This window comes from Pseudorca crassidens, chromosome 2, assembly GCF_039906515.1.
Source record: "Pseudorca crassidens isolate mPseCra1 chromosome 2, mPseCra1.hap1, whole genome shotgun sequence".
Taxonomy (NCBI): Eukaryota; Metazoa; Chordata; class Mammalia; order Artiodactyla; family Delphinidae; genus Pseudorca; species Pseudorca crassidens.
In genome coordinates, this window is record NC_090297.1 from 164238069 (window position 1) to 164264787 (window position 26719).

The 26719-nt window shown below is 46.7% G+C and overlaps 1 protein-coding gene and 1 pseudogene across 4 annotated transcripts in view; both read left to right on the top strand.

Annotated features, from left to right (window-relative positions):
- NVL (nuclear VCP like) overlaps positions 1–10058 on the top strand; it is a 106794-nt gene extending 96736 nt beyond the window's left edge. For 3 of the 4 annotated variants that reach the window (XM_067729640.1, XM_067729643.1, XM_067729642.1), the window contains one exon: positions 708–10058. In XM_067729640.1, the coding sequence (XP_067585741.1) occupies positions 708–752 (45 nt within the window). In that variant the 3' untranslated portion in view covers positions 753–10058. The remainder of the gene's footprint in view (positions 1–707) is intronic. The other variant, XR_010941449.1, reaches the window with a different exon arrangement.
- Positions 6058–26255, top strand: LOC137209622 (large ribosomal subunit protein P1 pseudogene; annotated as a pseudogene).
- Positions 26256–26719: the final 464 nt, after the last annotated feature.

A 26719-nucleotide genomic window follows, 5' to 3' on the forward strand; every position in this document is an offset into this window, starting at 1 on the left:
GAAATTAGAAGTCCAAGATCAAGGTACTGGCAGGGTTGGTTTCTTCTGGGCCCTGTTTGGAGATGACGGTCTTCTCCCTGTGTCTTTACATGGTCTTCTCTCTGTGCGTGTCTGTGTCTTAATCATCTCTTCTTTTTTTTTTTTTTAATTAATTAATTTATTTATTTTTGGCTGTGTTGGGTCTTCGTTGCTGCGTGTGGGCTTTCTCTAGTTGTGGCGAGCGGGGGCTGTTCTTCATTGCCGCCCGCGACTTCTCATTGTGGTGGCTTCTCGTTGCAGAGCATGGGCTCTAGGCACGCAGCCTTCAGTAGTTGTGGCATGCAGGCTCATAGTTGTGGCTCGTGGGCTCTAGAGCACAGGCTCAGTAGTTGTGGCGCACGGGCTTAGTTGCTCCGCGGCATGTGGGATCTTCCTGGACCAGGGCTCAAACCCATGTCCCCTGTATTGGCAGGAGGATTCTTAACCACTGCACCACCAGGGAAGTCCTTAATCATCTGTTCTTATAAAGACACCAAGTTGTATTGGATGTAGTAGAGCCCACCCTAATGACTTCATTTTAACTTAATCACCACTTTTAAGACCCTGTCTCCAAATCCAGTCACACTCTGAGGTACTGGGGGTGAGGACTTCAACATCTGAATTTTGGGGAACACAGGTAAACCCATGTCAGACAGTGACCAGCTCTATATTCTGTCCTCTCCTCTCAGGATCAAGCAATGTATGAAGCTCTGCAGTGGTCCCTCAGCCGGTGACTTCTCAAGCAGCAGGCCTTCAGGGAGTCCAGGGCATCGAGCTGCCAAAGATACCCACGTGCTCTGAGCTGTCCACTTTCAACTTGACACAGATGTGGTCTCACGTAAGCATTTTATGCTCAAATTAATGAGGCCAAGTCAGAGCTAAAGATTCTTCCCATCTGGCCAACCTTGTACGGAAACACCGTATACCTCCTGTTTAAGAAAAAGAAAATAATTTTTAACTGTCAAAATAAAATAAGATACATTTTTTAAATAGAATGTTTATTTTGAAACAACCTTGACTCTACTACAGGAAAGTTGCAGTCACAATAGAAAGAACTCCCCCTCCCCCCGAACTGTCTGAGAGTATTGGCCAACCTGATGCCCCATCACCCCCAAATACTTTAATGTACACTTCCTACACACCAGGTTTCCCTGCATAACCAGCCATCAACATCAGGACATCAGCTGTGATACTTTGCTACCATGTAATCCTCAGGCTCCATTCAGGTTTCTCCAGTTGTCCCAATAATGTCCTTTATAACAAAGGGATCTAGTTTAGAATTAGCTATTGCAACCGGTTGCTGTTTCTCTTTAGTTTCCTTAAAGTCTGGAACAGCTCCTGTCTTGACTTTTGACACTCTTGAAGGTTATAGGCCAGTTACTTTGTAAAATGCCCTCAATCTGGATTTGTCTGATGTTTCCTCGTGATTAGACACAGGTTGTGCATCTTTGGCAGGAATATCATGAGGTGATGCTCTTCTCACTGGTCGTGTCAGGTGATGTGCAGTTTTGATTTGCCCCAATACTGGTGATGTTCACTTTGGTCACTTAATTAAGGTGGTTCTGCCAAGCTTCTTACACTGTGAAGTTACTCTTTTCCTTTGTAATTCATACGTGTGTTGTGTGGAGGTACTTGGAAACTATGTAAATATCCCATTCCTCATCAAACTCAGGTATTACTACTTCTGCAGTGTGTTTTCCATTACTCTCATTATATGATGTTCAGATTGTCTGAGATTCAGCCAGTTGGGAGCCCCTTCACACTGTCCTCTGTGCACCTTTCACAGGTCTCTAGCTGATACTTTTGGGAGGGTTTAATTTGTGTCATGTTTCATCTCATCCCTCATTTACAGTGCTGCTCACGGTGTATTCTTAGGTTGTATAGACGGCCTTGGTTACCTCCTTTTTTCCTTCCAAAATTTCTACTCCACCTCAGTCTATAAAAATGTTTATGCTACTTTTAAGAATGTAATTGATAAGATGGAAAAAATATTAATAGATCAAAGCAAGTCAGGTAAGTAAGACACAGTCCTTTTTTTCAAGGAGTTCACAGATGGATACAGACATCTAAACAGAATATCACAATGCCCAAGGAAGGGGCATGGAAAGGAGGGTGCTGTAGGACCCCAGAGGAAGGAAGACCAAAAGAAAAAGCAAATCAGGATCATGTCCTAGGCAGAGATGATTAGGAATGAAAGTTAAATTAGAAGGTGGGCCAGAAGGTCTTAAACAGTTATGAAATTTGAGGAGTAGATTTGATTGTGCGTGATATCAGCCAGATCAAAAGAGAAACACGCGGAGTTCCCTGGTGGCCTCGTGGTTAGGATTCTGGGCTTTCACTGCCATGGCTCAGGTTCAATCCCTGGTTAGGGACGTGAGATCCCTCAAGCCACATGGTCAAAACAGAGAGACACAGTCTGGTATATCATATATGTAGGTTATGAGGGATTTTCTTGACGATTGAATTTTCTTGACAATTTCTAGACAATTAGGTCTACCTACCGAACTTTCTGGTAGTTTAGCTTAGCCTAAACATAAAATGTCGACCGCATCAGAGATCAGATGGGCTGCATGTCCATCAGCTTTGCAAATCAGCTGCTGCGTAGGTTGGACAGCGGCAGTTATTGGGCAGAAAGCTAACCAACTAATGTCACAGTGGATATTGCCAGCCCTTCTCCATAAGGAAGGAAAGATAACATGTTCTAAGTACCATCTGTGTGCTAGACACTGTCATACTCCCCATACAATGGGGATCGGATGGCATCCCCATTAAAAAGAATAAGGTTCAGGGCTTCCCTGGTGGCGCAGTGGTTGAGAGTCCGCCTGCCGATGCAGGGGACACGGGTTCGTGCCCCGGTCCGGGAAGATCCCACATGCTATGGAGTGGCTGGGCCCGTGAGCCATGGCCGCTGAGCCTGCGCGTCCGGAGCCTGTGCTCTGCAATGGGAGAGGCCACAACAGTGAGAGGCCCACGTACCAAAAAAAAAAAAAAAAAAAAGAATAAGGTTCAGAGCTTGTTCAAAGTCACCTGTGTGTATACATGCATAAGAAGAGTCAGAATTCTGGTCTACAGCTGTCCAGCTTTTCTTTCTTTTGTGAACAACGTCCAGTCCTCTGTTGAGAAACATCTGGAGTTGTATCCTCTGTAGCATCGTGAAAGATCAGGCAGTTTCATTAAATGCTTTGTGCTGAGCACTGATAACATAATGGTCAACAAACTCAGAACTTACTGCCTAATTTGGCCTAGTTTGTTGCCTAGTTTCCGCCTAATTTGTTAGCAGAAATAGCTGATTGTCCCATACTATCCGTTCATCCCTTCTTCCTTTGAGTAGGAGAGTGATTAAGTTCTGGCTAGTGTGATATGAACTCAGGTGATGAGTGCAGCTTCTGGCCACATCCTTACAAAGAAGCAGCAGCTTGGAGACTTGGCGGTCCAGTGGTTAGGACTCCGCATTTCCATTGCAGGGGGCGTGGGTTCAATCCCCGGTTGCAGAACTAAGATACTGTGTGCCGCCCAGCGAGGGCCACGACCCCCGCCCCCCCCCCCCAAAAAAAAGAAGCGGCTTGGACTGCGAACCCATTATTAACTGGGGGCAGCCTGCCTCGAACTCATGCATCTTAGCCCATAGGCAGACTCTGGGAATGTCCTCAGAAACCACAACTGGTTTAAAAAAGAGGAAAACTCTGCTTGCTCTCTTAATTCCACTTTTCCTTTTCCAGGGCTAGAATGTGATGAAGTGATGATGAACCAGCTGTGACCATATAAATGGAGACATTCTAGGGGGTGACAGAGCAATAAGACATAAAAAGCCAAGGTCCCTGGACACTTGTGGAGCAGTTTTCTCACTGCTCAGACACAGTTGGCCTAGACTTTTATATGTGACCTTTATCGTGCTTAAGCAATTATATTTTGATCTCTGTTAAAGCAGCCAAATTAATGTCCTAATTAATACAGTGAAACAAGTAAAGAGGCAGTTGCAAAACAGCCTGAGAATGACTGTGAAGGGATAAGAATAGATGCCATTCATTAGGAGGAGCACAGAGGAAGGGCAGTGGCGTCCAGGGAGAGTTCTCCGGAGAAAATGATGCCTCAGCTGAGTCCTGAAGGCTGAGAGGGAAATGCAGGAAGGGAATACATGATCTAACTGACAATAGAGACCTGCAGAGGGGAGAGGGGCTGGTGTCTGAGAAACTAAAGACAGGTGCGCTCTAACATTCATCCACAGGATATTGCTGAAAACACATCAAAGTTGTGTTTACAGGAGCATCTTATTTCCAAAAGCTAAAATAGTTAGAAAGCACCTAGTTACATGTTAGGCACAATCTTTAGTCATGGTTAATATCTCTCACTGTTGAAGTTCTCGCTCAGGAACTCAGGAACTGAATGGATTTGGATACATTTTTGCACTGCCCATGTTCCAGAGCTGAGAGGCCAGATAGATTTGGGGTAAAATGGGATCCCACATCATTCAGAGGCTACCCTTAACTCCGTTGCTTTAGGTCCATGAGACCTATGCTTATCACTGGCATCAGCATTTTTAATTTTCAACTTATTTTTACAAAATAAGGACAAACAAAAATATTCAGTTAAATGTGCAGGCATTATAGTTGTCTGACTTGGGGTGTCCTGCTAAGTTTCGTGAGGAAGGGATCCTGTCAGTCTTGTCTCCTTAGCATCCAGCCCAGTGCCTGGATCACAGGAAGCATTTAATAAATGTTAAATGAATTACCTTTCTTAGACAACAGGACTGTCAAAATTAGACTGCTGGCTGTGCCCAGCCCCTCCCTCCACGTGAGAACTAAAAATGTTGATTCATTGGGTAATAGAAATCTCACTTTGTCCTATGAGAAAAGATAAAGGGACATGTGAATAGCTTATAACCCAGCAGTTCCACTCTGACATATGTATCCAACAGAAGTGCACACACCAAAATAGCAAAATTCATAATTGACCAAAAATGGAAACAACCTAAATATCCATCAGCCGTAGAATGGATAAACATGGTGTTTTCATGCACTAGAATACTACACAGCAATGATGAACTGTATGCAACAGCACGGGTGATTCTCACAGATACTGAGAGGAAGATGCCAGTCTTGAAATCATCTCGTGTGATTCTACTTATTAATGTATAAAATTCAAAAAGGCAACTGATCGATACCATTAGAAGTCAGGTTTATGGTTAGTATTGGAGGGCAGTGCCTGGAAGGAGCACCAAGTGGGCCAGCCTCTGGGATGCTGGCCACGCCCTCCTTGATCTGGTGATGGCTTCATGCATGTGTTTTCTTACTGATGATTCATTGCACCGTGTGCTTATCATAGCTCTTTTCTATAAGTATGTTCACTTCAGTTAAAAAGATTTTTTAGGGCTTCCCTGGTGGCACAGTGGTTAAGAACCTGCCTGCCAACGCAGGGGACACGGGTTCGAGCCCTGGTTTGGGAAGATTCCGCATGCCGCGGAGCAACTAAGCCCGTGAGCCACAACTACTGAGCCCACGCACCATAACTACTGAAGCCCACGTGCCTAGAGCCCGTGCTACGCAACAAGAGAAGCCACCACAACCAGAAGCCTGCGCACCGCAACCAAGAGTAGCCCCCGCTCGCCGCAACTAGAGAAAGCCCACACGCAGCAACAAAGACCCAACACAGCCAAAAATAAATAAGTAAAAATAAATAAAATAAATTTATTTTAAAAAAAGGTTTTTTAAAAACTTATGAAAATTTTTTCTGTAATTCATGATTCTTCATCTGATTTTATTTATAATAAACATTTCAAAAATTTAAAACAATAGGAGTATCAATATTGAAAACATGGGTCACTTAAAAGTAAAGAGGTGCATAGAGCCCAGTATACTTGAGGATAAGCCAGCCACTCTTTTCTCTTTCCCCTTAAAACATCAGGCGTTTTGCTCATACTATCCTCCCATCTGGTCAGTGGTGAGAAAATAAAGTTGAAGAGGTGAGTGGGAGTGGAATTTTGTTATTTAAATTAGCCCAACACTAATATTCTCTCTTCCTGGGAGAATATGAGCTTCAAAGATGCCTGCAGCCATCGAGGTTGTCTGGGCCAATGCTGCCTTTGGGAATGTTTCCTTAGATGGCATGTTGCCCATGCAGTCTGGTTCCACTGCCAGGTAGGCCTTGCCCCTGAGAGGGGGAGGGAGGGAGGAACTCACCAAAGTGTGTTCCAAAGAACTTCTTAGGTGTGGAGATAAGCAGTCCATGTTACATCGCAGCCAAGGACGTTCTGTTTTCCAAGACCACAGTAAGTGTCAAGAGGGAGAAACTCGACAGCTCCTTAGCTTCCCTTCCCTCTATCTGAACACCTGCTCTGTCTCCCACAGTCCTCATCACCCAAGCTAGGAAGGTGGAAGGCATCTTCAGTTCTTCTGTTCAGTGATCAGGCATTTATTACTTAGATGTACTTATTCTCACAGACACCTAGCTCAAGCTGTCTTTGTCTTTCATACGTTTACTTTGGCCTCCTATTTAATCTCCTATTCCACTCTTACACACTAAAACCGGGGTTGCCTTCAAAAGATACTAATTAATCATGTCACTTCTCAGCTTAGCATCCTCCTGTGGCCTAAACACATTGGTCTAATTATGCATGGGCCTTTGTAATCTGACATCAATCCACCTTTGGCACCTGTCCTGGCCCCCCTCCCCTGACTGGATATATTGGCATTCCAGTGGAACACCATGTTCTTTCACATCTCAGGCCTGGCTCACGGTGTTCCCATTACCCACCTCCTCCCTCCACCCAAACACAAGACCCACTTCTGGGCTTGAAATACCCATGGTGAGAAGCCCTGCCCAATCCCTCACTCCACTTTCTGCTCAGACTGTGCTGACCTGGACTGTGGCCATTAAACACCCTCTGCTTAAGTACTAGCTTCTCAATGGCAGAGTCCTTAATTCATTTTTGCATTATAGCACTTGACACATAATAAGAACAAAGTAACTTTTTAATAGCACAAGTTGAATCACTTTGCCCTATGGCACAAAGCACAGCTAACATAGGGGAGATTTGCTGGAGATTTTATGTTGTTTCTACCCCAGGAATCCACCAAACTGGAACTTCACGGCTCATGGCTCTCTGAAGAGAAATCAGCAAAGCTTTGGAGGTGGGGCTTCCTCAGGCATTTAGTTATTGCTGATCAGAAGTCCTTTTAGCAATACTTCTCCGTGGCTAAGGAGCCCCTGAATGTGCTCAAGGCATTCAAAAGAAACTGGTTCTAAGAGCTTGGCCCACACAAGCATTCTCTCTCTAAAGCAGAAAGTTTTAAGGAGGAGATAATATATATTTATTACAACCGAAATTCTAATTACCGTCATTGCACAGACAGGAAAACCTCTGCTACTCTGGCTAACTGTGAGTGAGCCTGGTAAATGGACAATGGGTCTTCCTTACAGACTCCAGGAAGTTTTGCTAGCTTGAACTTTCTCAAAACTAATAATGCAGAAAGCTAAATGAGTTTCACGATAACCGAGGCCTTTAGAAGTGGAGATACGGGTGACGGAAATAGATTAGGGAACTGTAGAAGCCCTGTTTTGCAGCGTACGTATAAGGAAGTCTGTTTTTCAAATAAAAAAGCCCTATCTGAAAAGGAGGCAAAAGCAAATTAATTAATTCAACAAATACTTTTTGAGCATCTACTTCATATCTGCTTTTTTCCAACTGCCTCCTTTATTACTCTCAGCTCACTTAGAACTTGGATGTTGAAGCAGCATTCAGATTCTCTGACCGTTTATTGCCAAACTCAGTTTATAGTCCAGCTTAGATTCATTTATTAAAAATGACATTGTTTGTGCCACTTTAATTTTGCACCTTGCACGGCACAGGTTTGGAGCATCTGTGCCTTGACACACAAAATGTCACAGGCTTTGTTATTGCTGGTGGCATGGGATGGGGGAAGAAGAGGAAGGTGGACTTATAAACTGTATACTAATACATTAAAACTCAGACATATAGTATCTTCACTTTGTATTTGAGAAAACAGGCTCAGAGAGGTTGAACAACTTGTCTTGGTCACACAGCTAATAAGTGGCATCTGGAAATTCAAACCCGAGACTGTCTTAACTCTAAAGACTTTGTCCTCCTACATCCTGCTGGCTTTGGGGGCAGGAGATGGACTTCTGTGTCATGTCCCCTGGGGAACTACCAAAATGCCTTCTAAATCATTCACTAGTGTGAGTTGTAATAATAATCATCTTTATTAAATAGTGAATAACATTTTTTTCTTTGAACTCAAGCAACTAGTATCAGAAACCTCTCTACACAGTTGCCGCTCAGTAAACTCTGATGTTCCGACAGACAAGATTTTATTTATTTATTTATTTAATTTTTGATCGCACCACATGGCATGTGGAACTTCCCTGACCAGGGAACGAACCCTTGCCCCCTGCAGTGGAAGTGCAGATTCTTAACCACTGAACCACCAGGGAAAGTCCTGTCCATGTATATTTTAAATAGTGATTTTTAAATGGCTAGGGTGGAGGCAAAGAAATAACTATTGTATTGCCCAGCCTCGGAAGTAAAAGATTTAAGAAAATGGGCAAATGTTTAACTCTAGGAACCTTAGAGTATGCTCACATCCCTCCTTAGTCATAATCAGAAGCCAGTGTTTGCATTGTGCTTTTCAAATGCCTTTGAATCCTAGAGAACAATGGGTATTTCTCCACATCGCAGGGGATCTCAGGTTATCCAGCAACATTAGCATGTGTTTTATCTTGCAAAATATTACCTACAGTTTACATATTCTCCTTCTCAAGACTATTGTATCGTAATGCTACAAAAGGCCTTTGAATCCTGTGTCAGGATTTCTCAACTCGATGACACAAGAATCAACTGAGGCTCTTAAAAATAGGCTACCTGGCAGTCTCCCAAGTCAATAGAAATGAAAGCAAAAATAAACAAATGGGACCTAATCAAACTTACAAGCTTTTGCACAGCAAAGGAAACCATAAACAAAGTGAAAGACAACCTATGGACTGGGAGAAAATATTTGCAAATGTTGCAACCGACAAGGGTTTAATTTCCAAAATATATGAACAGCTCATACAATTCAGTAACAAAAAAACTCAGATGACCCAATCAAAAAATGTGCAGAAGACCTAAATAGACATTTCTCCAAAGAAGACATACAGATGGCCAATAGGCACATGAAAAGATGCTCATCGCTAATTATTACAGAAATGCAAATCAAAACAATAATGAGGTACCACCTCACACTGCACAGAATGGCCATCATTAAAAAGTCTACAAATAATAAATGCCGGAGAGGCTGTGGAGAAAAGGGACCCGTCTTACACTGTTGGTGGGAATGTAAATTGGGGCAGCCACTATGGAAAACAGTATGGAGGTTCCTTAAAAAACTAAAAATAGAGTTGCCATATGATCCGGCAATCCCAGTCCTGGGCATATTCCCAGAGAAAACTATAATTCAAAATGATACTTGCACCCCTATGTTCATAGCAGCAGTATTTACAATAGCCAAAACATGGAAACAACCTAAATGTCCATTGACAGATGAATGGATAAAGAAGATGTGGTACATATATACAATGGAATATTACTCAGCCATAAAAAAGAATGAAATAATGCCATTTGCAGCAACATGGATGGACCTAGAGATTGTCATACTAAGCAAAGAAGGTCAGAAAGAGAAAGACAAAATACCATATGATATCACTTATATGTGGAATCTAAAATACAACCCAAAGGAGCATATCTACTAAAATGAAACAGACTCATAGACATAGAGAACAGACTTGTGGTTGCCAAGGGTGGGGAGAATGGGGAAGGGAAGGATTGGAAGATTGGGATTAACAGATGCAAACTATCATATATAGATGGATAAACAACAAGGTCCTACTGGGTAGCACAGGGAACTATATTCAATATCCTGTGACAAACCATAAGGGAAAAGAATATGAAAATATATATATATATAACTAAATCACTTTGCTGTACAGAGAAATTGACATGACATCGTAATTCAACTTTACTTCAATAAAAATTTTTTTTTTAAACGCTACCTGGGCCTCACTGCAGACCTGTTGAATCAGAGTTCCTGGATGGGGCTTGGGTGATTTTTTTCTTTTATTGAAATATAGTTGACATACAATATTATATTAGTTTTGGGTGTACAACATAGTGCTTTGACATTTATATGCATTATGAATTGACCACCACAATGTCTAGTAAGCATCTGTCACCATACAAAGTTATTATATTATTGACTATATTCCGTGCTGTACTGAGGTAAATTACATGACCAGCTAAAGCTTCAGTCACGTTGAAAAAGAGAGGAAGCAGAAGCGAGATCTGCCAACGCTGGCTTCCTGATGATCTTGACTGAGCAAACGAGGCCGCCCTGGAGATCACGTGCAGTCCAGATGTGCCTGCCACCCTCGTTCTCAAGGTGAAGCCTCTGGAGAGTCGTTAGCCCAGTGACAGCTCTGGTGCCACACTTTCCCCCCTCCTTCCTTTCCTTCCCCTGCAGCCAAGTTCCAAGCAGCTGGCTGTGGGATGAGCTGACACACAACAATGAAAATTTGCCCCGGTGGAACTTCACAGGCTCCTTCTATCCCTGCTGGAGAGCAGTAGAGGCATTTGAGGTCAAGAGGCTGAGCCGGGTAGGGAGCACAGCATGATTAGCAGCAAAGGGGATGAGGGACAAATGCCAGGAACGCTCCTTCCCGCTGCTTAGTGTGTGACAAAGCTGGAAGAAAGGGAAGACTTTGGGATTTACGTGAGGTCTCAAATCTTGAAGGATGCTAAATTTGTTCTCGCTTGGGACCTGTAACAGGTTCAGATGCCAGATGAAAATCAGGTTCATTTCAGGTGAGTCTAAAGATTGATTTTTTTTTTAATTGGCATCAGGGCACAATAGATATAGTAGTTTGCAGTCCATAGTCCACTCGTAACTTGAAATTAGAAACTGAAAAGCAGTCATGTAAGTGGGAGGAGAGATTTCATTAATTCATTCAACAAATATTTCTCAACCGGCAACTGAGCAGGTTCAGTGCTAGTTGCGGACAGTACAGCTCAGAGCAAAACTCAAGTCCCTCCCCCAAGGGCGTCTCCCCCTCCCACGGTGGGGGAGGGCATGGGGAGAAGAAAAGGGCAGAGTCAGTAAGTCCAGGTATGTTTATGTTATGCACACACACACCAAATAGAACAAGTGGTAAGTGCTGTGAAAAAAAGGAGGGAAAGGGCTGGCGAGAGCTGTGTGTGGGTCTGTGCGTCGGTGGTTATTTTATGTGGTGGTGGGGGGACAAGGAGTGAAAGAGAGGCAGGTAGCCTTTGGGGGAGAGGGTGCTCTGCCCCACGAGACCACAGAACCTAAATGTCCGTCAGTCAAAGGCATCTACACCTAGCTGTGCCACCATCCCTTCATGTGCTACCAGCCTCTTCATCAGATCCATGACACCTGGTCAGCCTCTTCCAGGTTGACCGGCAGACCCTCGGGTACTTTCAAGCCCCATAACAGGCCAGGTTGGTGGTCTGGTCTTGCCTCTGTCCTCCTCACTCTCCAGGGCAGGGCGTCGCGTCGCAGCATTGCTCCTGTCCCAAACTCCATCTGTGACATTGATGACCCCTAACCTCTGCAGAGGAGGGGCTGTGCAGAGCCATCATACCTGCACTCCCGGTGGCCTCACGGGTCATTACCTCGAGGCTGAGGGACAGTGGCTGTGAGCTGCCAGCCTTCCCACATTTTAACTCATTCACTTCTCACTGTAGCCCTGGGAGGGATGTGTGACTTTATCATCAGTTTGCAAATAAAGAAACTTGCCCATGGCTAGAGAGAGGCAGAGTTGGGCAAGTCTTATCCACTGAAAACCCCTTTCTTCAAGGAAACAAAGCACAATTATGGAAAGTTTAAACGTCTAGGGTTTAAATAACGCCCCAAGCGTAGTCACAAGGCCAAAACGGTGACTCAGGAGAGAGGACTTAAGTCCTCTTAAGTGCTGGCCATCGGTTGGCACAGAAAAGGATTAAGTGCGGAGCACTTCGCTATGGGAGAGCCCTTTAATACACGTGTGGATAACTTCGTTCATTTATTTTTCTGTTGCTAAAGGAATCTGTAGAAATTTACAGCAAGGCAGCCGAAAGGTATATGAGTCATCCATAATCTTGCTTTTCAGAGGCTACCACTATTAACAGCTGTCAAACATCTGCCTCTAAGATTTTCTCTCATCCGATGGATTGGGGTGATTTTTGTCCCTGGTCAGATGTTAACATTACTTCCCCATGAAGCAGGCCTTTTCGGGGTCCTGTCCCAGTGACCCACCTTCATTCCTACGAAGAATGACTCCCCAAGGTGAAAGTGAGGCGGGAGATAGATGGGCTCCAGGACTAGACACTTAGAACTGGCCTCCTGTTCACACTTCCTGGGGTGAGAAGATGGGCTCCAGGCCGGACATTCATTACCAGCCCCCTGTTTACATTTCCTGAAGCAAGAGACAAGCGGGCTCCAGGACTACATATTTATGACCAGACTCCTGTCTGTGTTTCCAGATCTGCACCTCAATATAAAAACCAGCAACAGAAATAGGGTAAATAACCAGACATTGGACATTTTTATGGCAGGGATAGAGTGGGACTAATTAAAAGATCAAGAGGTCATACATTTCCCATCCTTGGGGCAAGGGAAACATTGCACGTGCGCAGAAAGACTCCTTGGGGGCAAAAAGGAGAGGGCGCCACTCCATAATATGTGATGCTAAGGCCGTCCCATAGGCCTCTGGGCTATAATCGATCTTGGAAAGAAGTTGCGCATGCATGTTCGAGAGGGTCCTGAGGCAGATCAGGTGTGGAAAAAGAAACCAGATAATTGGCCAAAGGTAAACAAAGACACGGAAGAACTGCCTTATGACTTCAACGCCTCTTTACTGAGCTTCTCATTAGGGAGGATGCCCACACCCTTTCTCTCTGGGTGTGCATCTCTGCCTTGCTTCTGTCTTAAGTAAACAAACTGTTTCTCTGTGTGCTCTCCCACTTGTTGTGCTGTGTCTCTAATAATAAACTTTGTATCTGTTTTTACAGATTTTGCCTCGTGAGAAATGCATTTTTCACTGGGGGCAGGAGCCAGGGGTTATGGTGGCTAGGATTCCTGGTTTTCATCCAGGCTACCCAGGTTCCATTCCTGGGCAGGGAACTAAGATCTCACTTCACGCCACCACTCACTGCTGCCTCTCCGAGATCCAAAGGGCACCCTGGCGACACCTGACTCCAAGGCCCCAGGACCAGAATCCTTTTGCTCTCTTACTGGGAGGCACCATCTCTTAAGAAGCCCCTGCAGAGAAGGGCACCTCATTGCTTTGCAGGCTGGCCCAGGCCTTTCTGAGGCCATTCTGATTGTTGGAAAGCTTTTCCCTCTTAGAGGTAGACTCCAGGTGAGGTCTGATCATTAACACAGCACGCTGGATGGGTAACCCAAGTTGCACTAAGTTTCTTTTTTTTGTCTTTTTTTTTTTTTAATCAACTTCCTTGCAGCCAGTTTTTAAAAATCCAAGATGTTTCTTACATGAACTACTTGATATCATCTTTCTCAGTCAGCTGTGGCTGCCTTAACAAAATAGCACCAACTGGGGGGCTTAAACAATAGACACTTATTTCTCACAGTGCTGGAGGCTGGGAAGCCCAAGACCAAGGTGCCGACAAGGTAGGTTTCATTCTGACACCTCCCCTCTCGGCTTGTAGAGGTCACCACGTCACCATGTGCTCACATGACCTCTTTTGTGTGAGTGGAGAGAGGAAGCTCTGGTGTCTCCCTTCATAAGGGCGCTAATCCCATCATGAAGGCTCCCCACACCCACCTCACAACCTCATCTAAACTTTATACCTCTCGGACTTCCCTGGTGACACAGTGGTTAGGAATCTGCCTGCCAATGCAGGGGACACGGGTTCGAGCCGTGGCCTGGGAAGGTCCCACATGCTGCGGAGCAACTAAGCCCGTGCACCACAGCTACTGAGCCTGCGCTTCTGGAGCCCGCGAGCCACAACTACTGAGCCCGTGCACCTAGAGCCCGTGCTCCGCAACAAGAGAAGCCACCACAATGAGAAGCCCGTGCACCGCAAGGAAGAGTAGCCCCTGCTCGCTGCAACTAGAGAAAGCCCGCGCACAGCAACGAAGACCCAGCGCAGCCAAAAATAAATAAATAATAAAATAAACTTAATACCTTTCAAGGCCCCACCACCTAGTGCCATCACATTGGGGCTTAGGGCTTCAACATATCAGTCTCAAGGGGACACAAACATTGAGTCCATAGCACCATGCCGGGTCTGCCAACCCTGAATGATTTTGTGAACCAACCCTCATCAAGAAAGAATGACTTTTGAAAGGTCTGTAAAGTGAGGGCTGCCAACCAGCTTCTCTGGACTCCATTCTAGGATTGTCTGCCTTATGCTGGCCTTTCTGGGACAGACCCCTCCCACCCATGTCCTCTGCCTGGCTCTTGTTTATAGAAAAACTTTATCCTCCTAGGCCTTCCCTGAGTTCTAAAGAATAAATTTCATCAGAGAAGTGAGAAAATGCAGAAGCAAAGGAAAACAGTCAAGCAAGACAAAATAATAATAGTTTAGCCACTAAACAAGGTCAGGGATCTTTAGTTTCTCCTCAAGGGCTATAGATAATATTCTGAGCCATGTCGTTTGAGCTGTTTTGCAGATACTGAAATCCCCACCAGGTGGAAGTTAACTGTATGCTGCCCTCAAGCACGCAGACCCCAGAACCAGAAGGTGGGTGATGTTGACTCCTGATGACCTCACCACCAACCCATCAGAAGAATGTCCATGAGCTGATCGTGCCGCAGAGCGGCTGGGCCCATGAGCCATGGCTGCTGAGCCTGCACGTCTGGAGCCTGTGCTCCGCAACGGGAGAGGCCACAACAGTGAGAGGCCTGCATAGCGGAAAAAGAAAAACAAAAAAAAAACCCTTTCCTGATAGCCTTCAGGTAGTGTGGGCCTTTTAAGCACTAGCCACCTGGACTCCTTGCTTGGAGCCCAGCAGTAAATGCATACTTTCCTTCACCACAACCCAGTATCAGCATATTGGCTTATGGGTGAGCAGGCCCAAGTTTGGTTCGGTAACAATGCCGTGCTCCATGTATCCAAACCCCCTTGGAAGCCAGTTAAATACTTATTACTCAGCAAAAGTTTAGTGAGCACTTCCAGGCTCTGTAGGCGAGCTGGGGACACGGTGGCAAACAGACAAATACGGCTTCTGCTCTCACAAAGCCCCTGTGATGGTTCATGACTGAACTGAACAAATATCTGGATAGGATGATTTCCGGTGGAGAGGCGTACTAGGAAGTAAACAAGGGAAATGGGCAAGGGCAGATCCCAGTTTTGTGGAGCCTGAAGCTTATTTGGGGACCCTCTTTTAGAAAAAGAATACATGGGCTATTAGTTTCCCAGGGCTGCCATAACAAAGTATCACAAACTGGGAGCCTCAACAATTCTCTCACAGTTCTGGAGGCTAGAAATCCAAGGTGTCGGTTCCTTCAGAGGGCTCTGAGGGCGCATGCGTTCAGGCCTCTCTCCAGTCATTCCTTGGCTGGTAGGTGCACCCCCCCGGCCTCACCTTCACATGGCATTGTCCCTGTGTTGACGTCTTCTTCTAAGGCTTGTTGGATCAGGGCCCCACTCCTCCAGCATGACCTTGTCTTTTTTATTTTTTTAATTTTTATTTTATGTTGAAGTATAGTTGATTAACAATGTTGTGTTAGTTTCAGGTGTACAGCAAAGCGATTCCGTTTTACATATACATGTATCTATTCTTTTTCAAATTCTTTTCCCATTTAGGATATTACAGAATACTGAGCAGCGTTCCCTGTGCTATACAGTAGGTCCTTGTTGGTCATCTATTCTATATATAGCAGTGTATATATATCGGTCCCAAAGTCCCAATTTATTCCCACCCCCCACCAGCATGACCTCATCTTGGCTAATCACATCCACAATGACCCTATGTCCAATAAGTTCCAATTCTGAGGTATGGGCGCTAGGACTTCAACGTGTCTTTTTGGGGGGACACGATTCAACCCCCAACACAAGGCTAGGGCTCCTCCAGGGCTTGCAGGGGGCCTGTGCCAGCAGGAGGCTCTGAGGTGTAAGCTTCTTCAGCGTGGCAGCAGCTCTACCCCTGGGATGTGGGTGGCAAACTGTGTGGCGAGGGGCCCAGCAGACCCATCAGTGCCCCTCCTGTCCTCTCCACCCACTCTGGAGATCCCAGTCCCCCGTTTGCAGAAGCCCTCCTGGGTCTCTCAAGGGCTTCCTCTGCCCCCAGCCCCAGCAGACTAGAAGTGGCCTCAGGAGAATCCACCAGCCAGAGAGGAACAGGGGTTGGTGAATGTACACCTCAGCCTCTTCCTCCCTCAGACGGACTTTTTTTTTTTTTTTGCGGTACGCGGGCCTCTCACCGCTGTGGCCCCTCCCGTTGCGGAGCACAGGCTCCGGACGCGCAGGCTCAGCGGCCGTGGCTCACGGGCCCAGCCGCTCCGCGGCATGTGGGATCTTCCCGGACCAGGGCACGAACCCATGTCCCCTGCATCGGCAGGCGGACTCCCAACCACTGCGCCACCAGGGAAGCCCCAGAGGGACTTTTTAAAAGATCTTTTATCGTAAGTGCAGATGCAGAAAAACACAGCGAAGACATCCAGGGCTTCTTGAACTACTCTAAGGCAGACACCCCGTAACCACTGGTGGGACATTCTGCGGTGTGGTCCGTCCAGTCTCAGGAGCCGCAGCACCAAGGTGACCTTTATCTGACTTATTTCCCCATCCCTTCGTCGTGCTCCTGGGACCACCTTCCAAATAAGTGGCTTGCACCGAATTCTTGTTTCTGGGTCCGCTTTGGGGGAAACTCAAAAGCAGGCAGTTGGTAAGGAAAGGCCTCTTTAAAGAGATGGCATCTGAGGTGAGACCTGGGTGTTGAGAAAGCGTTGGCCATGCAGGGACGCGGCCTAGTGTTGGGGGGCGGCAGGGTGCGGGGAGGCGGGACACGACGACCGCAGAGGCCCCAGGACAGTGGGCCCGGGGGTGCACGGGGAACAAAAGGAAGCCCGCTGTGGCTGCAGCACAGGCACGGGAGAGGCAGCGGAAGCCTGGAAATCCTGCGCGCGCGCGTGCGTGCGTGCGTGCGTGCGTGTGTGTGTGTCTGCTGTGCGTCCGCAGGTATGCGAGTCACGTGGGAGGTGGGGTGAGGGCCCCTGTGGGGAGGGGCCTCCTCCTTCTTCCCTTTTCACCCCTGCGGCCTGACACGTCCCCACACACACTCACAGGAAGCTGTGTTTTGAAAACCCCATTTCACGTACCCATTCGGTCCCGCGACAAGTATTCAGATCAGGTCGTTAGGAACCAAATCGTCTCAACAGCTGCGCTAAGTGCGGAGAACCCTGAGTAAGCGGGACCCAGCTTCAGCTCCCCTGTGTTGGCTAATGACGGAAACACAGTTGCGGTTGCCCAATAGCGGCTCCGAAGCTGGGGCACCGCTTCCAGTAGAACAATCGGCAGCTCTTTAATAAGCCCCAGCTGCAAAGGGGGAATGAGTCAGGGTGTTGAAAGCTGCCCTCGCCTGAAGCTGCGGTGGGTGTGGCTCCCTCTCTGACTAATTATTACCTGCCTTTGTTGCTCTAGTGTGAGACAGGCCTGCTGTGGAATGCTGGTGGTGTGGATTGACATACACAGTGATGAGTTTTGCTGAAAAGAGGAAACCACTCAAGTCAAACTTATAGAGACAGGAAGTAGAATGACAGATGCCAGGGGCTGGGGGAGGGTGACTTGCTCAATGGGTACAGACTTTCAGCTCTGTAAGATGAAACGGCTCTGGAGATTGGTTGTACAACAATGTGAATGTACTTAATACTACTTAGGAATGGTTAAGAAGGTAAATTTTGTTATGTGGACTTTACTACAATTAAAAAGAAAAAATTCTTGGGCTTCCCTGGTGGCGCAGTGGTTGAGAGTCCGCCTGCCGATGCAGGGGACACGGGTTCGTGCCCTGGTCCAGGAAGATCCCACATGCCGCGGAGCGGCTGGGCCCGTGAGCCACGGCCGCTGAGCCTGCGCGTCCGGAGCCTGTGCTCCGCAATGGGAGAGGCCACAAGTGTGAGAGGCCCGCGTACCGCAGGAAAAAAAAAAAAAAAAGTGAGCTCCAGGCCACAGGCTCCTGTTCTGACTTCTGCTTAAGCACCCTGTGGTCCCGTCAAATGTGGAAATAACTTGAGGGAGTTACAGGCTATGCCACCCATCCCCACTCCCACCCTTTTGGGTGCCACCATGTCGCTGGGCCTGCTGCCCAAATTCCTGGGAGTGTTGGAATTGATATTATCTGTAAAAAAAAACTTCACACGTTACACTAATTAGGAGAGGGCTCTGAATTCAAGAAAAATGTTCATTGTAACTCCAAATGCAAAACTCATGGACTTTGAATTTAGACACTGGACTTGAGTTGACTGTGGCTTTAGACAAGTTACTTATGCTTTCCTATTCATTTGTTTTCTTGGCTGCGAAATGAGGCTGGTACCAATGGGAAGATTAACAGGGCATGAAGAGACCAGCCCAGGCAACAGCCCAGTGCCTGGCACATGGCAGGACCCCCGTCAATATTGGCAGCCCCCCAGTTAGGGTTCTCTGGGAACAAGTAGATTTATCGCCCTTTCGTCCTCAGAAAGTTTGGCTTCTTACCGTATCATTCTGTGAAGTAGATTAAATTCTTCCTACACCTGTGCTTACATTATGCGTTTACTCAGTAAATGTTTACAGAGCCTAGGTAACCCTAAGGGCAGGCAGGTCCAAATGGGTCTGGAGCAATGTCACTTTTCCCTAGAAGTTCAACCATGGGCCTGAGCTAGTTGCAGAGACAGCTTGTGGCATCGTTAGGTGTTTCTCCCTGGAATATGAGGAGGAGAATGGGGAGCGGGTGGGTTTCAGCCTTTATGGTAGAGCATTCAGAGACCCCAGGATTCCAAACTGCATGGCACTGTAGCCCAACACCCTTGCTTCACACACGAACAAACAGAGGTTCTTCAGAGATAAGTAAGTAACTTCAGTCATGAAGCCTCAACGCTGTGTGGGCTAGGGCTTGGGCTTGGGAACAAGCTACTTAAGGTCTGGGTTCTGGGAGATAAAAAGCTGGCTAGCCTGAAGCAAGTTACGTAACTTCTTGGATTCTCTGTTTCCTCCTCCTGTAAATGGAAGTAAGATTACCAACTTTACATTGTGAGATTTAAAAGGAAATAATGATGCTAAATTGAAATAAGACACTGGGACTTCCCCGGTGGCACAGTGGTTAAGTAAGACTCCGAATTCCCAATGCAGGGGACCCGGGTTCTGCCCCTGGTCAGGGAACTAAGATCCCACATGCATGCTGCAACCAAGAGTTCTCATGCCACAACTAAGGAGCCCGCGAGCCGCAATTAAGGTGTCCACGTGCCGCAACTAAGACCTGGAGCAACCAAATAAATAAACAAATATTAAAATAACAAACACTTAACCATTCTTGTCAGGATGTAGGGTTTTTATTTTAAAAAAGAAAGAAAGAGAGAAAAGACAGTGACTTTCCTAATACATGATCACTCTTTTTTTTTTTAGTTAATTTATTTTGGGCTGTTTGGGGTCTTCGTTGCTGCGTGCGGGCTTTCTCTACTTGCAGAGAGCAGGGGCTACTCTTCATTGCGGTGCGCGGACTTCTCATTGCAGTGGCTTCTCTTGTTGCGGAGCACGGGCTCTAGGTGCATGGGCTTCAGTAGTTGTGGCATGTGGGCTCAGTAGTTGTGGCTCACGGGCTCTAGAGAGCAGGCTCAGTAGTCGTGGCGCATGGGCTTAGTTGCTCCTTGACATGTGGGATCTTTCCAGACCAGGGCCAGAACCCATGTCCCCTGCATTGGCAGGCGGATTCTTAACCACTGCGCCACCAGGGAAGTCCCTATGATCACTCTTATCTCTGATCCTTTAAGAAAGGAGACAACAAAGGGATCAAAGGGATGAGTGAGACCATCGGAGTCCACCCAGGCACTTCCCAGGGAGCCTGGCCCGAGAGCTCAGGGGTGGAGGAATCTCACACATAGTTGGAGAAATCTCCTGACTCTACAAAGGAAGAGAATCAGGGACTCTAGATCAGTTAGCCAAAGGCCAACTCAGTTCCCAAAGGACTAAGGAGGTTTTTGGAATTTGACTTTTGCCCTTTCCTCTGGCCCAGCTCCTCCCTCTGGTGGAAACAAACAGCTCTGGTCAAACTGCTTTAGACCCAGCTTGTCTGGTGGCCCTGGGCTGGGGCCCCAGAGGGAATCAGGTACTCTGAAGGGAAAGAATGAAATCTTCAGGAATTTGATGAATCTGTCATTCAGAGTTGATTTTTGGTGAATCCTCTTGCTTTTATTTATCTGTTTTTGAGAAGGTAGCTGGAGATGAAAAACTTTCTTTTACAAAATCGAGGGATGGCAGAGTTTGAATTAGAATCTGCAGTTGTTTTCAACTCTAAAAGTCGTTAAAGTCGCGTGCAGTGGGTGAGCTACCAGATTTACTTTTGAGCCTGTGAAGAGAAAGCGGCGACCCCAGCGGGGGCACTTGGTCGGGTGTGCACGGAACCAAGGGGACATGCAGGGTTTAGAAGCCTGGCTGGTTAGGCCAGCGCTTTCATTGTCAGCGCTGAAACAGACATGACAAAGCATGGAAAGGTGATATGAAAGTGCTTTCACTCAAGACAACAGCAGAAAAGAACCACTTTCTGGCACACTTAAGGCCCAGCCTGGAGGGGAAACCAGTTGTCAAGACGTGTGGTTATTAAATCAACTATACTCCAATAAAAATTTTAAAAATAAATAAAATTTGCTTGCAAAATTGTAAAAAAAAAAAAAAAAGATGTGTGGTTATGGCTAAGATCGGAGACTGCTGTTCAGGGGGCTGGAAACCTCAACCCTACCCTCCATGTGCCAAAAAAATCTCAGCTCATAAGTGGGAAGGAAATTGGAGGCTTCGACCACTGCGAAACAAAGGACTATCCCCTTCCCTTTTTGACCAATGAAGGGTTACTCTGGGTTCAAGGGCCTGTTCCAGCAGCCTTGCATAATGACTTCACAGGGGAGGAATATTAGTGGCCCTCCTTGCATTAATGAATTGCTGACCTACAAGGAACCCAACATTGAGGCCAACTCTATTCCTCCAGGTCATTTCATGATGCAACGATTCTGTGTCTTTGCTGAGGATTACAAATACAGGGATATGTGCCTGGTAACACGTAATCCACTCTTTTTTTCTTTTCTTTTTTTGCTGTGTTTGGGTCTTCATTGCTGCACGTGGGCTTTCTCTAGTTGTGGCGAGCGGGGGCTACTCTTCGTTTGCAGCGCACGGGCTTCTCATTGTGGTGGTTTCTATTGTTGTGGAGCATGGGCTCCAGGCGGGCTGGCTCAGTAGTTGTGGCTTGCAGGCTTAGTTGCTCCGCGGCATGTGGGATCTTCCCAGACCAGGGATCGAACCCATGTCTTCAGCATTGGCAGGTGGATTCTTAACCACTGTGCCAGCAGAGAAGTCCACGTAATCCACTTTTAACTCTAGAAATGCTGCCTGGGTTTCTTTGGGTTCTGTCTTTTGAAGAAAATTCTAAGTGTGTGCCCCAGACCCCCTCGGACCCCTTCCTTTTGATCTTCGTGTGCCAGTTCACACACACCTGTTACAGCAGCTACCTGTGAGCAGCAGTGATGCATTCACTTGTCAGCATCTGAAAGCTTCCCCTCTGCTGGGTCCAGTTATTTGCTTTATGAACCATCTGCCAATTTGGATTAAATTCGGCAAAAACAAACTCCATTTTCAGATGACGCTCCCCAATCTTCTTCTTCCTCTACCATGTCATCAATTTTCCAACCAAAAAGTACCGGCATGCTCTGACCTGCATATCCTTCTGTTGTCAAATCCTGCTCCTTTTTCCAACGGGGACCCTCCCTGGGTTGTTACCACACTCTGTTTTGCTAATCCCCATCGCAGACCTCACCCTCAGTCCAGTGGGGATCTCTGGCTTTGATGTCTTCAGGTCTCTGCTGCCACCTCTCCTCCACTCTGAGCCCCCGTTGCAGGTGCCACCCTCATCCTTGTCCTATCTCAGAATCAGATACACCGAGACGGTCTCAGGGGTTTAGTGCTGTTGGGTTTCTGAAGGTAAAGATTTTTCAGGGCCTTCCCAGCCCTAGGGTTAGACTATCCTTGCTTCATTTCAAATGACTAAGGCTCCTGGAGAGTTTTCCTAAGAAGACAAGAAATAACACATTTCCCTCCTTATCCAAGCAAAGTAACTTCTGAGTCAGCTGTGCCAGTGGAACAGCAAGAGCACAGGCGTGGACAGCCCCGCTGCTTGCAGCGCACACCCTCACGCTGATCTCTTGGAACCTCCATGTCTTCATGTGAGCATGTGGGATATGGTATCTCTCTCCCCCAGGCCAACATGGATTAAAATGCGAGCCCGTGGACACAGTCTGGCAGAGTTCAGACACTGATCAACGGCACTGTTGTGTGCCCTCCATTCAGTTCCAGCCACGTCGTGACTCTCCTATGTAAGGCACTGAGTCCTTTGTTACTGAATTCTTTCTTTTTTAAAAAATTTTTATTGGAGTACAGTTGACTTACAATGTTGTGTATGTTTCAGGTGTACAGGAAAGTGATTTTTCCCATATAGGTCATTACAGAGTATTGAGTAGAGTTCCCTGTGCTATACAGTAGCTCCTTGTTAGTCATCTATTTTATATATAGTAGTGTGTGTATGTTAATCCCAATCTCCTAATTTATTGCTTCCCCTCACGTTTCCCCTTTGGTAACCATAAATTTTATTTCGAGATCTGTGAGTCTGTTTTGTAGAAAAGTTCATTCGTATTATTTTTTTAATATCATGTAAGTTTCAGGTTACAACAAAGTGATTCACAATTTTTATTTATTTAAAAATATTTATTTATTTATTTTTGGCTGCGCCAGGTCTTAATTGCGGCACGCAGGATCTTTCATTGTAGCACACGGGCTTCTCTCTAGTTGTGGTGCACGGGCTTAGTTGCTCTGCGGCACGTGGCATCTTAGTTCCCTGACTAGGGATCGAACCCACATCCCCTGCATTGGAAGGCGGATTCTTAGCCACTGGACCAGGGAAGTCCCATTTGTATCATTTTTATATTAGATCCCACATATAAGTGATATAACATGATGTTTGTCTTTCTCTGACTTACTTCACTTAGTATGATAATCTCTGGGTCCATCCATGTTGCTGCAAATGGCTTTTTTTTTTTTTTTGCGGCACGCGGGCCTCTCACTGTTGTTGCCTCTCCCGTTGCGGAGCACAGGCTCCGGATGCGCAGGCTCAGCGGCCATGGCTCACGGGCCCAGCCACTCCGCGGCATGTGGGATCCTCCCGGACCGGGGCACGAACCCGTGTCCCCTGCATGGGCAGGCGGACTCTCAACCACTGTGCCACCAGCGAAGCCCTTTTTTTTTTCTTTTTTTCTTTTTTTAATTTATCGTGTTTATTTATTTTTGGCTGTGTTGGGTCTTCGTTGCTGCACGCGGGCTTTCTCAAGTTGCGTCGAGCGGGGGCTGCTCTTCATTGTGGTGCACAGGCTTTTCATTGCAGTGGCTTCTCTTGTTGTGGAGCACGGGCTCTAGGTGCGCGGGCTTCAGTAGTTGTGGCACGCAGGCTCAGTAGTCGTGGCTCGCGGGCTCTAGAGCGCAGGCTCAGTAGTTGTGGCACACAGGCTTAGTTGGTCCACGGCATGTGGGATCTTCCCGGACCAGGGCTTGAGCCCGTGTCCCCTGCATTGGCAGGCAGATTCTTAACCACTGCACCACCAGGGAAGCCCAAATGGCTTTATTACTGAATTCTGATTCCATTTGCATATCCCAGCACTAGAGCATCAGCTCCTTAACTGGGGACCATGATTTGTCTTTGCATCCTCTCTGCCTAATGCAGTGCCTGGCCAAGTACCTGTAGAATGAATAAGTAAGTGCATTTTTACTTTGGATTTAAACCTTAGTGTTTCATACTAGAATTTAGATGGGCCGTTTCCTCAGCTTCTGCTAAAATGCTTGATCTTTCCACGGAAGCTAAGGCAGTGTTGAAGTGAGGCCCTCATTTCTGGGGGCACCTGCACCTGGCAGCCGCCCACTCGGCACACACCCCTCCACAGCCTCCGTCTCCGAGCTCACCTGCATCTACCCAACCCTTATCCTGCACGAGGATGAGATGCCACTAACGTAGGGTATGATCAACGCCCTCATTAAAGCAGCCAGTGTGAATGTCGAACCTTTCTGGCCAGGTTTGTTTGCAAAGGCCCTGGCCAATGTCAACACCAAGATGCTTATCTGCAGCATAGGGCTAGTGGCCCTGCCCAGCAGGAGGTCCTGCCCTGATGGAGGACAAAATGGGAGCCAAGAAAGAAGGCTCTGAGGAGTCTGACAATGGCATAGGCTTTGGTCTTTTTGATTAAATCTCCTTTGTATTATGTTCAATAAAAAGCTGACCTCTTAAAAGAAAATAAAAAAGAATTTTAGATCGTTAAGTCAAAAACCCCCAGAGATCTAGCCAGAGCTGCTGGCACACAGGAAGGGATGGACAAGACAGTGGAAGGAAAGCACGTCTGGTAACGCATGGGAACTATGTTTTCCTTCCCGCTCCCGTTGCAGGACTAGGCTCATTAGACAAGCCCTGGGAAGCATGGTCAAGCGTCTGGGTTCTGGAGTCACTGTCTCAATCTCAGATCCTGTCTCTGCAACTCACTACGTGTGACCTTGAGCCAGCTACTCTCTGAGCCTGTCTTCTCGTCTATAAAATGAAGATATTAATAGTACTACCTACATCACAGACATACTGAGAATGAAATAAGATAATGCATAAACTTAGTTCAGGGCTCCGTGAATAAGAATTCTCAATAAATGGCCACAGTGTTCAGTGGACTGAATACACACTCACTTAAAGGTTATTCAAATGCCCTCCATCTTTTTTTGTTTTTAATTAATTTTTGGCTGCGTTGGGTCTTCATTGCTGCACGCGGGCTTTCTCTAGTTGCGGCGAGCAGGGGCTACTCTTCGTCGCGGCGCACGGGCTTCTCATTTTGGTGGCTTCTCTTGTTGCGGAGCACAGGCTCTAGGTGCGCAGGCTCAGTAGTTCTGGCTCGTGGGCTCTAGAGCGCAGGTTCCGTAGTTGTGGTGCACGGGCTTAGTTGCTCTGCGGCATGTGGGATCTTCCTGGACCAGGGCTCGAACCCATGTCCCCTGCATTGGCAGGTGGATTCTTAACCACTGCACCACCAGGGAAGCCCTTGTTTCTGTTTTCAATGAAAAGCTTCTCAATGAAAAGCTTCTCAAGTTTAAGGATAGCCTCTGTTGGTCTCTCTCCATTCATTAAGCACTTACTTTGAGCCAAGCACTGTTCTTGTTAGCGTTGGGGAACAGAGAAATAAAAGGTCATCCCTGCCCCTAAGAAATTACAGCCTCAGGGGAAAACAAAGTGTATTTACCAAATAGTATGTGGACCATGAATGAGATAAACAAACACTGGTTGGAGAGTCCAAAAAGTGGCTCCTGACCTGCTGGCGAGAGGGATGGGCTACCAAATACTGGTGTGAGCCCGAAGGACCCAGACCAGGAATGGGGAAAGGGAATCTAGGCAGAAGGGAGAACTCGTGCAAAGCTACTGAACCATGTCTCAGGACCTATCCTTGTGCCTTCAAGGCTCTGCTACCCAGCCTTCCTGCCGCCCTGATTCGTAGGTCTCTCTTTGGAAGTCACCGCCAGTGACAGAAAGAATGGCCCAAGCTGGCAGATGAAAGCTAGACTGGCCTGGAGACCGCTAGGAGGCTGAACCCTCCATCAGGCAAGAGGTCATGTAAGCAGAACTGGCAAGTTTTGGGAAGGAAAATGAGGCACCCCCGTCTACGGACCAGGAAGGAAATGGAACTGAGAGGGGGCTGAGCTGGCAGAGCTGGGGGTTTTCAGCACTTGCAAGGCAGCTGAGCCACTGACTGAAGTTCTACAGCAAAGGGGAGTGAGTGGAGGGCTCAGTTAGTGTCAAACCCAAGGGGAGGTTTCACAGATACTTTTACAGACTGAGCCCGTACATCTGAATTGTAAAGTTGGTTCTGTTATCACTCTAAACGTTAAAGCAAAGGGTCATTAAGCAATAGTTCGAAGACAGTAGGAATTGTCCCAGGCAAGAGGATAGGGAAGGGAAGGCAAAGTACTCTGTCTCCCCAAATGAGGTCTGATGCCGCATGCTGTGCAGCCCGGCCAAAAAAAAAAAAAAAAGATAAAAAAATAGTTCACCATAGTACACTAAATTTACCCAAATGACACGTTTCAGGTAACCAGGACTGCCGGCCTAACAGCCCTCGATACTGGCTACTTGACACCAACCATCTACCATCAGACCCAACCCGCTTCCGCTGAAACGAAATGATAAGAAACCCTTGATCAGTTAGTTGAGTTGCTTCTAATTTGAGAGTCCACGCATCTGAAAAGGAAGTTGAAGGTTCTCTGTGATTAAACTCAGTGATGTCTTGACTTATGAATAGGCTGTGCAGGACTCAGCACTAATTTAGGTTCCATGTATTTTGCTACAACAGAAAAGAGTAAAAATGAGTCGTTCGGCTTGCAGTGAAAGATAGTTCCAGGCCTTTTTAAATTTTAAAGTAAGCTCACCCCCAGTACTCTGGTTATAGTGTA